The sequence below is a fragment of the Erinaceus europaeus genome, chromosome 9 (assembly GCF_950295315.1).
Source record: "Erinaceus europaeus chromosome 9, mEriEur2.1, whole genome shotgun sequence".
NCBI classification, from domain to species: domain Eukaryota; kingdom Metazoa; phylum Chordata; class Mammalia; order Eulipotyphla; family Erinaceidae; genus Erinaceus; species Erinaceus europaeus.
Genome location: NC_080170.1, coordinates 113037815 through 113055953, shown reverse-complemented (window position 1 = coordinate 113055953; position 18139 = coordinate 113037815). Strand labels below are relative to the sequence as shown.

General features: G+C 40.1%; 1 protein-coding gene across 6 annotated transcripts in view; it reads left to right on the top strand.

The window, feature by feature from the left end:
• APP (amyloid beta precursor protein) overlaps positions 1 to 18139 on the top strand; it is a 271787-nt gene that overhangs the window by 102459 nt on the left and 151189 nt on the right. For all 6 annotated transcript variants that reach the window (XM_016186733.2, XM_016186732.2, XM_016186731.2 and 3 more), the window contains exons 4-5: positions 2298 to 2410; positions 5509 to 5702. In XM_016186733.2, the coding sequence (XP_016042219.1) occupies positions 2298 to 2410; positions 5509 to 5702 (307 nt within the window). The remainder of the gene's footprint in view (positions 1 to 2297; positions 2411 to 5508; positions 5703 to 18139) is intronic.

Genomic DNA, 18139 nt, shown 5'->3' with positions numbered 1-18139 from the left:
ATTTTAGAAGGATTTTTATGGTTGTAACTGTGTAAAATGTCTGTGGTGAGACATTCTAGAGTGTCTGATCAGTTCTGAAAATAGTGTAAGTAGGGCTTTAAACCACAATCCACTGCTTAATTTTGTTTTAGTATGAAAATACAGTGAATTTTTTTTTTTGCCATTAGTTCCCAAGGCTCATTAGCTATCTAATACTGAGTCTTTATATAAAATGGTCTCATTTGAAATGGGCATATATTTCTCAGTCAAGGACAATATGGGTGGGGTGGGGTTGGCCAGTAGAGCAGCAGGTTAAGCTCACATAGTACTATGAAACCCCCGACTCCCCATCTGCAGGGGGTGTCGTTTGGCAGGTGGTAAAGCAGGTCTGTCTTTCTCTCCCCCTCTCTGTCTTCCTTGCCAACTACGTGGACCGCTTTCATGGTCCCCCTGCTAGTCGTATCTTTCACTTGAAGAATTTTTATCTGGAAAGCAGACCAGGGCATGCCACTCCTGTTGAAAGCATCTTTTAGCTTTCGACTCTAAAATTAGATTTCAGCATATTTTACTGGTCCGAGTTACTTCTGGACTCCCTGTGCCAATATTCTGTGGTTCAGCCATAGTGAATTTCTACCTATTCTACAAAAATGCTTTGCTTATTCTTTAGTCTATTTTTGACTGGGAAGCGCCATCATTTTGAAGTGTCTTTTGCTGTCCATTCATTCCTCTGACCATCCATCCTAGCTGACCAACCATTTATCTATTCACTCATCTACCTACCCACCTACCTATTCATCCACCCGCCCATTTATCCATCCTTCCAGTCAGCCAACCAGCCAGGATGATCATTTCTGTCAGAAAGGGTATAGCGGTTGGATGTAAAATGAAACACAAGATAGATACGAAGTGGGCTGGTGGTTCACTGGGTTGAGCACACACATTATAATGCACTAGGTTTCAAGCTCCCAGTTCCTACCTACAGAGGGAAGTTCCACTAGTGGTGAAGCAGTGCTGCAGGTGTCTCTCTTTCTGTCTGCCCTCTCTACTTTCCCCCTTCTCTCTTGACTTCTCTCTGACTCTATCAAATAGATAAATTTCTTTAAGTATTAAAAAAAAAATCCTGTCTGTCTATCATGGAACTTGCATGTATTTTTAATTTGGTTTATTTCCTACTCATCCATTTAAATCCGTCCATATTTGCGGACGTTCTAGTAGATTGAGTCACTATATTGGCCTGTCACTTTCATCTCTACTATAGCATTTTAATTCTTTAATCACCAACAGATAATTGGTTGACACTGTGCAGAAACTATTCTAAATGCTGGAAATACTGCAATACATCAAAGAATAAATGAAAATCAAGCTCATAATTGGCTTATCATATTGTAATTATCCCTTTTTAACTCTCATTAGAATACAAGTTCACTGGCTTCATTGTATGCAAGTTAGGTCTGCAACACCCACAATGCTAGAGAAATAATTTGAATTGAACTGTGTTTTACATTCATAAACAGGCAATACACACATATATACAGAGATCTACTTGTTTAATAAGTGGAAAAATTGTTAGGTGGCAGAGAAATTAAAATGTTTGATACTGAAGGTCAGGAAGTAGTCATATTAACAGTGCTTAGATGTTGTGTAGGTATTTTCAAAATCTGTATTTTGTCTTTATTGCAATGGCAACGGAATCTTATTTCAGCCATGAAAACCACTTGTGTGGTTTGCAGTGAAAATTTTATATTAGCTAAATAAAAATTTCACTTAGTGGGGTCGTTTCACCCATGTGTGGAATATGGATTATTATAACACATGAACTTGCAAAAAAAAAAATGCCCCAAATCCTTAAGACTCTTGAGAGGTATGATGGTTATCATGGAGGGTCACAGAACTTTCATGACAAGTACAGTGTTGAATTATACCCAGGTAATCTTATAGTCTTATGGACCATCATTAAATCACCAATAAAAACTAAAAATAATAATAAAGAGGATCAGCTTAGTAGAAGCTGTACAAGGATGTATATACATAGCGTATGTATATAATGTGGTACATTCTTGAAAACACAGATTTCACTTAGACCATGTGGGAAGTGTTTTAACAGTCAAGACTGACATGGCATAGTAGTAACTGGATTGCAGAGGGAGACAGGACTCAACATTTGTAAAGTTCAGGTCTCTCTGGATTGGATTACTTCTTCTTTCAAAAGAGTGGTGTTACTTCCTCAATGTCCATGCAGCCCCTATGTCCTTGATTCAGACTCTGATAAACCCACAGGATGCATGTGAACTGACACGAAGTGCTTTCTTTTCTTGCAGTTGGCGAGTTTGTAAGTGATGCCCTCCTTGTTCCTGACAAGTGCAAATTCTTACACCAGGAGAGGATGGACGTTTGTGAAACTCACCTTCACTGGCACACTGTGGCCAAAGAGGTACCAGCCCACACACTATGTTCTTTCAAAGTACAGATTTCCTAGGGACAGTCGCATTTTAGAGGGTGTTTTGAGGCAAGCGCTATATTGATAAAAACATTTTTAAAAAGAAGTTTTTTTCATTGCTAAAAAATTAATACAAAAGTGCTTTTTTTTTTTCCTCCAGGCTCAGTGCCTGCACCATGAATCCACCACTCCTGGAGGCCATTTTTTCCCCCTTTTGTTGCCCTTGTTATTGTAGCCTCGTTGTGGTTATTATTATTATTACCATTGTTGATGTTTTTCGTTGTTGGATAGGACAGAGAGAAATGGAGAGAGGAGGGGAAGACAGAGAGGGGGAGAGAAAGACAGACACCTGCAGACCCGCTTCACTGCTTGTGAAGTGACTTCCCTGCAGGTGGGGAGCCAGGGGCTCGAACCAGGTCCTTACGCCGGTCCTTGCACTTTGCGCCACATGCGCTTAACCCACTGCGCCACCGCCTGACACCCCTAAGAGTACTTTTGAGTCAAAATTGTATTTATTTTAGTTACCATTGGTTAGCTTCATTACATGCATGTACCATGTTATAAATTCAATTGGGCTTTTCTCATATATAGTTTTAATTTACCTGTTGTTTTCCTTTGTCACATACAAAGTTTATATAATTTAGACCCTTTTCTATTTGTTGAATATAGTGGCAGAACAAGCAGTAGCTTCTCAAAGGCCAACATAAGAACTGCAGTTAGAACCCAGACTTTAGTTTATGCCGTCCAGTTTTGAGCTCACCCTGCCATGGCACTACCTTCATTCTTGTTTTTTGCCTCCAGAATTATCGTTAGGGCATGCTTCCGGCACTATGACTTCACTGCTCCTGGTGGCCATCTCCCCCCCCCCCCCCCCATTTTTACTGGGTAGGACAGAGAGGAATTGAGAGGGGAGGGGAAGATAGAGAGGGAGAGAGAATGACACCTGCAGACCTGCTTCACTGATCCTATAGTGGATCCACTGCAGGTAGGGATCTGCACCCAGATCCTAGCATGGGTCCTTGCGCTTTGTACTATGTGTGGCTTAACCGGGTGCACCACCATCCAGCACCCTCTTCATTTTTCCATATTAGTTGAGCCTTTGGCACCAACCCTCGCCCAATGCTAATCTTTAGTTTTGATCAATCTGATAAAACTCATAAGACAATTAGGCCAAAATGGCACTTTCTGTCCCATTGATGTATATACAGTTGACCCTTTAACTTTAAGGCGGGTTGGGTAGAGGTATCTCCCTCCATGCAATGTAGAAAACGCAGTATCCCAAGATAGCTTGGTGCATTTGCTTCAGGAACCCCGAAGGTATAATAAACCTTATGCTCTAACCCCTCACTATCTGACCTCAGAACCCACAGGCTCCACATCACCTGATCTAATCATTCCATATCCTCTGGAGCCTTTGGATTCAGAGAACCTACGCAATTGATTGAAAAATAGTATGCATATAAAATGGCAGTTGTTGTTCAAGATATCTATAGGTTTTTCTCTTTATTTCTTTCTTTTTGGTAGTGACTTCAGTCTTTTCAAATTAGGTTCCTTTATCTATAGCTCAGTGTTTGTTAATTGGAGCTAGTTTAGTTTTGCTTTGCTATTTCTCTCCAGAAACATATGTCAAAGCCTAGAGATGTATTTGCATATGCAAATATAAAGGGTTAGAGGCAGAAAAGCTCATTAGAACAAACACATACCATCTCATGTATTTGGACCTGGTCTGAGCCCAGGCACCACCTGAGAGTACCGTGGATGGTACCAAAGGAAGCACTACAAGTACAGGTTATCTCTCCTTCCATATCTGTCAATCTCACGAATACAAAGAATGGAAAATACAAAAGAATGAAAATACAAAGAATGTAAAAAAAAAAAATCATCTTGGGAGCAGTGGAATAACACATGCATGACACCATAGGTCTGCCTCCCAAAATAATAATCACAACCAAAGGGGGTGGTGCCACTGACATTTGGAAGCTTAAAAACCAGAAATTCTCCTAAATACTCCTCAAGGGCTATGATAAGCTTCTATTCCTACGTCTAAGTATCATCTGGTCCAAAATGCCAGTTGTAGCCATTGAGAAACCCTGATCCAACTCAAGGTAAGCACTGTATCTGTAATTCTATATATATTCTATAGCCTTAATGCTGTCTAGTGGAAGATAACACTTAATATTTCCATTATTTTGGCCTTTTATAAAACGATATGTTCAAATTTACTGTAAAGATAATTTTACATAAGAATGTGCTTTGGGGGTTTGAGAGCTTATTAAGCTTAAGCAAAAGAAATAAATAATTTGAAACTCAGGTACCCACCTGATAAATTCATTTATTTTTTTCATTTCTTCTCAAGTTTTTGAATAAAAAGTTCTTCATTACCAACAAAAATGACTCAAATTCCTGTGAGGCCAGAATGCACTCTGCAATATTTTCATTGCTTACCTCTGTGTGTTGAATTATTCATCTTTCTTCTGTCACCAGCGAATGCTTTCAGAGTTTTATATTAATCTTGATATGTGCAAATTTTTCAGATCCCTAGACTGTAGAAAGATATTGAAAGGGAAGTCTCTAATGACTATGAGCTGAGCTTTGATCCATACCAAAAGAATAATTTCTTCTCTTCCCAGAATTGTTTCTCTGGAAGGGAAGAAGAAAAAGAGAAAAGCTTCCATCTGTAATGTAGGTGGAAGTGAGTTGGGGTTCCACATGGAGCCTAGACACCATCCAGATATATATATAACCAAAGCCAAAAAAAACCTTGATTCTCTGATATCGCAGACTTCATCTATGTCTGATTTAGCATAAGTTTCTATTTCTGTTGTTTTTATAAACTCATGCAATGACATGTTTTTATTAAATCATTTTAGTGATTCATTTTTTAATAATAAAGTTTAAAAAATAAGGATAATGGAGGATAATGTGTTAAAGAATCTCTTATATATGAATCCACCCCCAAAGCATAGGCTCATTTCTTTCCCTTGGTTCTCGATATAGTGGGTCTATACGTTGACCGTTTTCTAGTGGGGATTTTCTTAGAGTGAACCCATCTACTCTCTCACCCCTCACTGTTTTCTCCTTCCGCTTTGTAGACTTGCAGTGAGAAGAGCACCAACTTGCACGACTATGGCATGTTGCTGCCCTGTGGAATTGACAAGTTCCGAGGGGTGGAGTTTGTATGTTGCCCACTGGCCGAAGAAAGTGACAATATCGATTCAGCAGATGCGGAGGAGGATGACTCAGATGTCTGGTGGGGCGGAGCAGACGCAGACTACACAGATGGGAGGTAAGGAGCCATTGTGATCCACCTCTCTGGAGATGCTGCAGCATACAGCACACACTTTGTTTTTCCCACAAAGACTTTCCTTTCCCACTCCTGTGAAAATTTGCCTTTATGGGGAAAAATGAAAAACCTAACCCTGATATCTAGTTATGGTTACAGCCCACTATTTTAATTTAATAGGGTAAGTTAATCATCATAGATTAGTTTGGCTATTTTCACTTACTATCGGGAGCTGGCATCAAAATTCCACTAATAATAGGTCAACTAGTAGATCGAATTGAAAACTGAGTGAAATAACTTTTTGTTTGGTCTGTGACTGAGAAATATTTAAATGCTATTTAGGAACTGTTTAGTCAGCCAATGTGAATTTTGATTGCATAAAGTTCCACTTCTTACCCCCTCTTGTTACCCTTGTTTATTATTGTTATTGCTGTTGTTGTTGGATAGGACATAGAGAAATCCCCTGCAGGTGGGGAGCTGGCGGCTCAAACTGGGATCCTTAATGCTGGTCCTTGGGCTTTGCGTCTTGGGTGCTTAAGTTGCTATGCTACCGCCTGACTCCAAGTTCCACTTTTTAAAGTTTTTTTTTTGTTGTTGTTGTTATTTCACTTTGCTTTGTCTTCTACTTCTTTGTAAACAAATGCAGAGGCATTCATAAATGTGAAAGTTCTTTAGTTGCTTTGATTTGATAATTGTTAGGAAATAGGAAGGGAGAGAGAGAGAGAGAGAGAGAGAGAAAGAGAGACACCTGCAGCACTGCTTCATTGCTCTTGAAGCTTTCCCCCTGCAGGTATGAACAAGGGAATTCAACCCTGGTCCTTGTGCATTGTAACATGTCCACTCAAGCAGATGCGCTACCATCTGGTCTCTAGTATATCACTTCTGTTCCCTCAAGTATCTTCTTTGAGTCTCCAGATGAGCATTAAATGTGAATTATAAGACTTAAGAGTTATTAGTGTAAAATTCTCTGCTTTTTGTATAGTTGGTCACAGAATTTTGCATTATGTTTTGTAGAATTTTGACAAAAATACAGATGTATTTGACATATTGCTGACCTTTTCTTTAATGGCTTCTATCCAGTTTATTCAGGACGGGCTTTTGAAAATTTCCTCTTTACCCGGCTTAGGAAAAAATATGATCAATATAGCAAGGCAGAAAGCTAAATTAATCAAGTCAATAATCAAATTATAAAGAATGCGGGGGGGAAAAAAGCCAAAAGAACAAGGAAAATGCCAGCAATGTGGTTTTAGTATTTTTCTGCTTGCAATTGGTTTGAAAGCAAATAATATGAACTCTTTTTCCCCCTCAGGGCAGGAAACGTCAGTGAGAAAAGCATTTGCCAGGAGAGCTTCTGAGTTGTTTTTCCATGGAATTACTTAGTTGTGGGCTATAGGTGGTGCCACACCTGTGTTCCATGTGCCAGTCACAAAAGTGTCTGCTGGTTTGTCACTTTGTCTAAAAGTTGGAGTTTCTTGGTTTCTTGGCTTCTGCAGTTTCTTCATATTCTTTGAGATCTCAAAGTTTTTGAGTAGCTTTAAATGTCACTGTATCCTAGATTAAAAAGGAAAATGGTTAGGGTAGGGAGCTAGTTCACTCAGTAGACTGAAGGAGGCTCTGGATTCAAACCCTAAAATCACATGGGAGCACCATGAAAACAAGGGAGGAGCTCCATGGATGGTGGAGGATTGCTGTGATGTCTCTCTGTTTGAGATTAATAATAATAAAAAGAGACTTGGGTGGGGGGATCAGGTGGTGGTGCCCTGGGTTAAGCACACATAGTACAAAGCCCAAGGATCCAGTTTAAGACCCTGGCTCCCCACCTGCAGGAAGGTCAGAAGCAGGTCTGCAGGTGTATTTCTTTTTCCCTCCTCTCTATCCCCTCTCCCTTCTCAAATTCTCTCTGTCTTATTAAAAAAAAAAAAAATGGAAAAGGTGGCTGCCAGCAGGAGCAGTGGATTCATAGTGCTGGCACCAAGCCCCAGTGATAACCCTGGAGGCGGGGGCGGGGGGGGGGGAGAGGGAGAGGGAGAGGGAGAAAGGAACAGAGAGAGAGCGAGAGAAAGAAAAGAAAATTGTCTTAGGAGTGGCAGAATCACACATATATGAGGCCCTGGCACCACTGAAAGCATTAAATCCATAAATACCAAAAAGGGAAATTGCAGATGGACAGTCACTCCCTTTCTTCTTAGTTACAGGGCACTTGATTTGATCATTTCTCAATCCAAAACAGATTGTATATCATATGAGAAGGCAGGAGAGCTCCATGGTTGATATTAAACTTATTGCAGGTGGGACTTGCAACCCTCTATCAAGGTTGGCACCTTTCTGTTCACACAGGATTTTTGTAATTAAAAATGGGTGTGTTCTACTTCTCCCAAATGCCATAGGTTTTTACCAGACCTACTTCCCCACTTAACACATTTTTATATCTTAAAAGCCTTCTTTGTCTTATCTTGTTCTTTTTTCCTGAACTTTTTTTAACGGGGTGCGCTACCACGCAGCCCCCAGAGATTTCTTTATAAATACAGCATAGCTCTAAATATAGAGGTTTTTTAGTTCATTCTTTATTTTCCATAAAGACAGTTGGCCCAGTGATATGGTCAAAGATTGAACTCTATACTTAATAGTTGTTTTGTAACTGTTCCTCTTTTGAAGATTAGAAAGACTTGGTTTGAATTTGATACAATTTGGATATCAGGTGGCCTGTGTCCCTTTGATTTTGAGTGTTTTTCTGTTAGCTCTGGGGGCAATTTGCCTTCTTCAGCCTCCTCTAGCAAAGCAGGAGAGGAGGTATATTGCATCACTGACCCATACTTAAGCTGGGCTCTTGCCAGCTGGAAACCTTCTAGTGCCAGGAACCAGCCTTCCATGTGACACTTGAAATACAGGATCATCAAGGCCAGGCGGTGGTGCATTCAGTTAAGCACACACAATATAGTATGTACAAGAATTTATGTGCATAGAACCTGGTTTGAGGGAGTCAGGTGTAGCACAGTGGCGCAAAGCACAAGGACTGGCATAAGGATCCTAGTTCGAGCCGCTGGCTCCCCACCTGCAGGGGCGTCGCTTCACAGGCGGTGAAGCAGGTCTGCAGGTGTCTGTCTTTCTCTCCCCCTCTGTCTGCCCCTCTTCTCTCCATTTCTCTCTGCCCTATCCAACAACAACAAGAAGAATAACTACAACAATAAAACAACAAGGGCAACAAAAGGGAAAGTAAATAAATAAATATAAAAAAAAAAGAAAAAAAAAAACCTGGTTTGAGCCCCTCTCTTGATTTCTCTCTCAATTCCTCCCCTCTAAATTCCTCTCTGTCCTATCAAATAAAATAGAAAAAAGGAAAAAAAAAAAAAGCTAAAAATAGCCACCAGGAGCAGTGGATTCATAGTGCATGTACCACGCCCCAAACAATAACCCTGGAGACAAAAAGAAAGGAAGGACCTGAACCATGGAGGCAAATATAGGAATTTAACAAATTTTACTTTCAAAGTGTTTCCAGAAGTTGGAAAATGGATGAAAAGATTTAGGAAACTCTTCCAGAAATGAAATATGATCCCCAGTTTCATGGACCTTGTTGGTTAGTAAATACTGAGACTTGTTTTGGTAGGAGGTTTTTTTCCTCTTACTAATGAGGTGTTTGAGAAAACATTCTTTGTGGGAAGAGCTCCATTTAGTGACTTCACTGAGAAAGTGGTAAATGTCGAAATAAATGTAGACAAAGCAGATATTGCTTCCAAAATTCACTTATAAATAACTCAGTATTTACTTCCCCCTTGTTAAAAGTTCTCAGACCACCTCAAAATACTTGTTTATGTGATCAGTAATGTAGCTTACTAAGGTGACTAGTACAGGGGTTTCAACATCCTGGGTACATATTTTTCCATGAGAAAGTTCACTTGGAAAACATACTTGTGAGACCTGCCACATACTCAAGCTAGCCTTGAGAGTGAGAGTCTTGGGGATGAATATGCCCTCACCTGTAACTGAAGAGCCTAAACATAACCAAACACTCTACACCATCTAAACTTGGATTTGTGGACCAGACGACATGAAGGAAGATTATTTAATTCTTTCATCGAAGCATTTTTCCTCTTAGAAGTAAGATTCGCCCCCCCCCAAAAAAAAAAAAAAAAAAAAACAGAATTTCAAATTATGTGTTTTTGTGTTTTAAAGACCTTGGGTTTTTTAAGCACATTCTAGGACAATGTTTTGCAGACATTAATGAGAATCTTCTGAGAAAAGTCTGATGTATTTCCCTAGAAAATGAGATGACTTCTTTGCTTTTTTGTTTAATGATGAAACAGGTATTTCAGATTAATCCAGATGAGTGATCGTTTTTGAGGATAAATCCCTTCTTTGAGACTGTTGTTCGCATCATGGTGGGGCTTCCTCAGTAATGATTCCTCAGTAGTTCCTGTGTAGGTGTGTGTTCACCCACTCATGTACGAGTGGCAGGCGATGCGACCTGAAAATGCTGTTGCACTCACTAGCTGAATGAACTCTGACCACACCTGTATCCTGGCTATACCAGAAATACTAACCCAGCTGCTCTGTTCACTAACTGGACACTTACTATTATTACTGCTACTCTGGGATTTCATTTGTTGTTTCCAATTGGTAAATTGTATTCTTTTGCAAGCGATTTACAAAAAGGAATACAAGGATAGTAAAATTTTAATGAGACACAATAACTCACTTGGACAGTTTGGTACTTTTTGCCACGTGTGTGACCCAGGTTTGAGCCCGGCCCTCGCTGCATTGAAGGAACTTTTGGTGCTGTGGTCTCCTCTCTCTATAGATATAGATATAGATATAGATATAGATATAGATATAGATATACTGCTGCCTCTGTCTCTATGTAAAAAGCCATTGTAATGAGAATTATAGAGTCTGGAAGGTAGCAGCAGTAGTGCACCAGTCTTGCATGTAGGAGATTCCCACATTCAGACCCCAGCATGTCATAATGCCAGAGCTCAGCAATGCTCCATTCTCTCTCTACCATCTATGGTGCTGTCCATGGTGTTCCCGTGTGGTGCCTGGACTCGAGCCTGAGGTGTCATGCATGGAAAGCAACACAACTGCTGGGTGAGCTTCCTTTCAGCCCCTGTCTGGATTTAAAGGTATTCACTCCAACCCTTTGGCAGAAACTAGCTCCTAATCACTTGTCATGCTTGAACTAGAACTATCGTAACTACAGATTGCTGATTTCATGTTGAATAGATAAATGAATGAAAGTATCTTTTTCTTTTCTTAGGTGTGCAGTGTTCATTCTTGAACTTGAAAAAGCTCATTCAGAATGTTACTACCTGAGATCTTGCTTATGTGATCAGCTTCCTTTATTTTCTAATCTGCCTGTGAACTGTGAAATAGTTCCAATCTTCTACTTTTTGACAACATGGAAACTGACTTCTTTTTTCTTTTCTTTTTCTTTTGTTTTAGTATTTATTTATTTATTCATTCCCTTTTGTTGCCTTTGTTGTTTTTTTATTGTTGTAGTTATTAATGTTGTCATCGTTGTTAGATAGGAGAGAGAAATGGAGAGAGATGGGGAAGACAGGGGAAGAGAAAGATAGATACCTGCAGACCTGCTTCACTGCCTGTGAAGTGACTCCCCTGCAGGTGGAGAGCCGGGGGCTCAAACCGGGATCCTTATGCCGTTCGTTGTGCTTTGCACCATGTGTGCTTAACCAGCTGCACTACAGCCGACTCTCTTTTCTTTTTAACCAGAGCACTGCTCAGGTCTGGCTTACGGTTGTGCTAGAGATTAACCTTGGGCCTCAGGCATGAAAGCCATTTTGCATAAACATTATACCAGCCCTGAAAGTGAAAATTTTTGTTTTCAGGTATATTCCATGGAAGTCTTTCCTATAAACTTCTTGAAAGATGATGTAATATTTTGAGAGCACAGGGAGAAAACGGATACTTTCACTGTTGCATCATCTTGGTCAGCAATTCCTTCTTTCTCTCAGCTTCATACTGTTTAGTCTTCTTTAATACACTTGGAATTAGTGGATGTGTAATGATGAAATAATTCTTTGAATAAAAAAAAAAGGAAAAAATATTGCAAAGATAAACCCCAATGGTATAAATATAATCTCACTAAACTCATGGAAACAATAAGCTAGAAAAAGTTTTATTTTCCAGACCAAAAAAAAAAGTCTCATTTGCTACTCCAATCCATTTTCTTTTCTTCTTTTTTTTTCTTTTCTTGTGTGTGTTGGGAAGATTAGAGGTTTACAGTAAATGCAGTTATTGGTACATGTGTAAAATTTCTCAGTTTTCTGCAAAACACTGTCATTATTAGCCTAGGTCCTCCTCCACCTCACGCCCCCAGTTCTTTACTTTAGTACAGCACACTCCAGCCCTATCACCTTTTAAAGACTTTGGTTTTGATCTGTTCTAATATTAAAATGATGAATACAGTTGAATGAGTTAACTTGTAAGAATGATGTTCTTTGATTCCCCTTTGTTTATACGTGTGTGTGTGTGTGTGTGTGTGTGTGTGTGTGTTTTGAGTAAAAATACTTTTTTCAAGAATATTTATTTATTTTTGTTATTTTTCAGTTAGTTAGTTTCTTGGAACAATGGTTTATAGTACAGTTGTTGACACATGGGTATAATTTATCATCTTGCCCTGATAGGTGTCTGCAAAACACTCTCACCCTCAACTGAGGTCCTTTTCTGCCATCATGCACTAGGACCCCAAAGCAAGCACCACACTTTCCTTTAACTCCCCCAACCCCCCTGACACTCTCTCTCTCTCTCTCTCTCTCTCTCTCTCTCTCTCTCTGTCTCCTGTCTTCCCCTCCCCTTCTCTCAACTGCTCAACTCTGGCTTATGGTTGTGCCTGACATTGAACCTGGGACTTCTGATGCCATAGGCACAAAGTTCTCCTGCTCTGCTAGTGGGACTATCTCCCTGCCCACATCCTCTTTTTAATATAGAGCATTATTTCACAATAATATCATGTATCTAATTTGTAGAGAAATGTTATAACTTTTATTATTGCTCACCCTATTCCTAAAAATCCTAGTGTTCCTATGGATCTTTTGATCTTTAATTTTCCTAAGCGTACTTCTTATTTAAGCTTCCTTCTTATTTACATGAGAGTGTTTTCCAGATACTATCATGATAAATGAGAAATCATTGTACTCATGTGGTCCAGGAGGTGGTGCCGTGGATAAAGTGTTGGACTCTGAAGCATGAGGTCCTAAGTTCAATCCCTGGCAGCACATGAGTGATGTCTGGTTCTTTCTCTCTCCTCCTATCCCTCTCATTAATAAATAAATAAAATATTTTTTAAAAAAAGAAATCATTCTACTCATGTACCAACAACTGTACTGTAAACCATTAACTTTACAGTAAAAGAAAAAAGAAAGAAAAATGTCTGTTACAAACGAGATATTGGTGGAATAAGGGCTAAACCAGGAGACTTAGACCTAATGGGGAAAAGAAAGAAGCTGTTCACATTGCAGTTTCCCACATGAAAAATCTGTTGAATTACCCCTTTTTTTTTTTTTAATTAGTATGGGAAATATGAGATGAGGTAGAGAATTTAAAAATATATGCACAATTGGCAATAAATAATAATGCTTTGGGGATAGCAAAAAAAAATTAAAATTCTCTCAGAAAATATATAAACCAAAGCTGCAGAGCTAGCTCGGGTCTATTGTTGCTTCCATGTGAGTACTTGAGGCTCCATAAATTGTGGGTTCAATCCCCACCACATCTTCTTCCAGAGCTGAGTAATGCTCTGGCCTGTGTTCTCGTGTTCGTTCTTTCTCTCTCTCTCCCTCCCCTCCCCTCCCCTCCCCTTCCCTTCCCTCTCCTCTCCTCTCTCTCCCTCCTCTCTCTTCTCTCTCTCTCTCTCTCTCTCTCTCTCTCTCTCTCCCCTCCCCTCCCCTCCCCTCCCCTCCTCTCTCCTCTCTCTCCTCCTCTCTCTCCTCTCTCTCCCTCCTCTCTCTCTCCTCTCTCTCTCTTTCTCTCTCCCCTCTCTTCTCCTCTCATCTCTTCTCCCCCCCATAGTCAATAAATAAAGCCAATCTGTTAAAAAGAAAAATTTAAAAGAGACATCACTTTGATAGAAAGTTGCTCAAAATGAGACTCAAAAGGCATTCAGTGAACAATGATATTGCTGCAGTGTTGATATCCTGCCCTGCATAGCTGGAGTTTCCATTTCAAAATGTTTATCAGTTTTCACATTAGAGAACTTGGCATAATTTGCTACAGTTTAGGTGCTCTACAAATATTTGATTTGAACTGAACTGCCATTCACATTATACATACGGAAAGACATTATGAATAACTCAAGGCTAAACTATTTGAGCTTTAAAAAAAAAAAACCTTTTAAGGAATACCATTCCAGATATGCAAGAATTAAGTGAAATTGCATCAGGAACTTCTGTGGAGGGGGGGAGTTTTGGAACCTCAGAAAAATTTGAGAAAAAACATTCTTCTAACATCTTTCTTACTTGAATCAACATGTCTTCTTGTTTATAATATCAGACTAGATTTTTGTTTGCCTCCAGAGTTATTGCTGGGACTCAGTGCCTGCACTACAAATCCACTGCTCCTGGCAGCCCTCTTTTTTCCATTGTTGTTGTTATTGTTATTGTTGTTGTTGATGCTGCTGTTCTTGTCATTGGACAAGACAGGGAGAAATTGACAGAGAGAAGGAGAGAAAGATAAACACCTGCAGACCTGCTTCACCACTTGCAAAGCGACCTCCCTGCAGGTGGGTAATCGGGTGCTCAGCCAGGATACTTGCACTGATCCTTGTGCTTTGCACTATGTGTGCTAACGCCAGCCCCCCCTAGACTCTATCTTTTTAATAAAAGCAACGGTAGGCAAAAATTTCAAGACATACAGGTTAGTCACAAGACTAGGTTAATTCTGTTAATTTTTATTTTACAAGTTTATTTTTTTATTTTTACTTATTTATTCCCTTTTTGTTGCCCTTTTTGTTTTATTGTTGTTGTTATTGATATCGTTGTTGCTGGATAGGACAGAGAGAAATGTAGAGAGGAGGGGAAGACAGAGAGGGGGAGAGAAAGATAAATACCTGCAGACCTGCTTCACCGCCTGTGAAGCATCTGCCCTGCAGGTGGGGAGCCAGGGGCTCAAACCAGGATCCTTACACCAGTCCTTGCATTTTGTGCCATGTAACATGTTTATTTCTTGAGACCCCTGAGACTTGGGACCCAACTGTATTTCAGAAATATAGAGGGTTGCTCTATACTGGGCCTATTTCTGGTCATTTTCCAGAGTGTGAGCAGAGCTCCCACATAAGGGATGAAATCTCAGCCATGATTATTTGTACCTTCATCTTAAAGAGCTCTATGAAGAATCAAGTTAACTGTGGTTTGTGTGCTTAGGAAAGAATCACCAGATGGTAGTATGGAGGGCACATTTCACAAAGACATTATTTGTTGTTTGTGAAACCTGCCATTCTGTCAAGTGGAGTAAATTATGCAAATGTCTTCCACTTAGTTGGACTTGTGGAAACATTGCTGCCTTCCTTCTTGTCAGGCTGTCATATGAATGCATGTCAATTATTGGGTCAACTTTTATGGCTTTAAAGATGAGAGAGAGAGAATGGGGGGGGCAGGCTTTTTTAAATGTGGTCTGGAGAGATAGCTCACTACATAGGGCAAATACCTTGCCATGAGTATGGCCCAGTTTCTAGACCCATAACAGGTTTCTAACCTTGGCACCAGAGGAAACACCAGTGCTATGGTTCTCTGTCTTTATCTCTCTCTACCTCTGTCTTTATCTGAATGTAGAGGCGAAGTAGGAGCAGTGAGATCATATACGCATGAAGCCCCGACCCTACAAAAACAGACATACAAGTGATAAGGCAAGTTTGAAATATTTGCCAGTATCAGTGTCAAATAAGATTGGATTTGGATGGAATTAGTGGACAAATTTGAGAAGTAACTGCCACCATACTGGCGACTTCTGGCTCTACTTGAGGCTGTCACTCTGTTGCCCACTTTTCTGAAATAAAAGAACCAGTTGGAAAATAAAGAATGGGAGAGTAGCAGTAGGTAGCATTTTCTCTTAAGGAAACCAGCTGCCAATGGTGAGGTCTTATTCAGGAATGCTGAACTTCTGAATTTCCCCAGTTTGGACCACATAGAGGGCAAGAGGAGTAACAAAACACTCTAAATAGCCTTAACCAGGTCATGGTTACTGGCCAAGCCAATGGGGTTTGTTTTAGTTTCCAAGCAAGTGATGCTGGAACTGAAGGTGCCTCTGTAGTGTGGGTTGGGTTCCTGCCATCCCAGCTACATCTGGCAGGGATCTCTGTGCCTGCTGGGCAAAAGATGCCCAAAGACAGGAGCCTACCAAATGAGACACACTGGCGAACAGATAATTTCTAAGAGCTGTTTGAAGGGTGGGATAACTCAGAGCCAAGGATTTTTTTTTAATATTTATTTTTTTATTCCCTTTTGTTGCCATCATTTTTTATTGTTGTAGTTATTGTTGTTGTTGATGATGTCTTTGGTGTTGGATAGGACAGAAAGAAATGGAGAGAGGAGGGGAAGACAGAGAGAGGGAGATAAAGATAGACACCTGCAGACCTGCTTCACCACCTGTGAAGCGGACCCCCACACACACACAGGTGGGGAGCCAGGGACTTGAACCAGGATCCTTAAGCTGTTCCTTGGCACTTTGCGCCATGTGCACTTAACCCGTTGCGCTACCGCCCAACTCCCAGAGCCAAGGATTTTATACCACTGAAGCGTGAATGATCTGTCTTCTCCCCCTAATATTTTTTTATTGAGATGTCCATTTTTTTTCTAAATTATAAAATAGTAGGAAAAAAACAGAAGAAAATCCTTTTGGTTGTAACTGGTTTCTGGCAGTAGTACCCCAAATGCCAATTACTAGTTGAATTCAACATCAGGATCTTATTGTCTCCAGTGTAAAATGTGCAGGCTAGATGAGGCTTGTTGTTGTTGTAGTTTTAGTAGTGGTAGTAGTAGTAGTAGTTGCTGTTGTTATTTTAATAATCACCACAATTATTAAAATGCTTAATTTTGTTGTATATAAAATTATAAAAGATACCACTGGGGCTTTGTGCGAGATTCTTCCTCTCCTGGCAGACATCTTCCATGTATTTATTTGTTTGTTTATTTGACAAGAGACAGAGAAGGAGAGATACCACAGCGTTGTTCCAGCTACCATGAAGGTACTGCCCCTCCAGTTCCCCACCCCTTGCCAGTACCCCCATGTGGAGTCCAGGGCCTCAAACCCAAGTTCTCACATGTGGCAAAGCATGTGCTCTACCAAGTAAACTTTCTCCTGGTCCCAAGTTTTTGTTGTTGTTTTTCCTTTGACTTCTGGACTTTAGGACATACCAGTGTATTATATCCCAAAAGGTTCTCTTTACTTGAACCATGTGGTTTATGAATCTTTAATGACAAACTGCCTTCAGAAATTTTACCTGGAAGTTCTTTGAATGTCATTTGGTTTCCAGGATCCCTAAGGCAACAAATCAAGCTTTTCTATGCTGCCTCCCCTTTCAGTCTAAACTCGTACCAAAAAATGGACTGCAGAGAACTTAGGCTTATTTTTCTTTATTATTATCTTTATTTATTGCATAGAGATAGTCAGAAATTAAGGGGAATGGGGGAGATAGAGAGGGAAGATACAGAAACACCTTCAGACCCGCTTCACCACTTGTGACACTTTCCTCCTGCAGATGGGGACGGGGGGCTTAAACCTGGGTCCTTGAGCATTGTAACATGTGCTCTTAAAACTGGGTCCTTGAGCATTGTAATATGTGCGCTAAAACCTGGGTCCTTGAGCATTGTAACATGTGCGCGCTCAACCATGTAGGCCACCACCCAGCCTGAGAACTTAGTAACATTTGAAGAGGCCTGTGTTTGTTTTGGTAGGAAGTAAGTTATATAGAAAATAATGTGGAGATACTCAGAACTTTGCTAAGAGGTATAGTAAACAAAATGTTTCCGAAGTATGAACTAATTTTAGCTTCCCTTACATTACCGTCTATATTCATAAAGTAACACTTCCAGTGTTGGCAGTTACCACCAGAGAACAGAATTACTCTACTTAGCTAGTGAATGGAGACTGGTGGTCACTTGATTGGGGGGAGGGGAACATACGTGCATGCACGTACTCCATCTTCATGACTTCTAGGTGCTTCATTTGTTTTTGAAATGGTCCTAAAGGGATAGAGTCTCCCCCCTTTCAAAAATAGAATCTACTGAGAATGAAATTTTTTCCACATTGAACCCATAGCATAATTCCTGCAGAAAGTGAGTCAATAGGAGAAAAGTTTTCATTGCTTAAAACTCTAAAATCTTGTCACTTGTCACCAAAGCTTCATTGCTTCAAGCCAGTGTTTTCAGCTAGAAGGAGAGAGAAATATAGAGGAAAAGATGACAGCAATACATTTCCTCCAGTGGTGTGGGGCC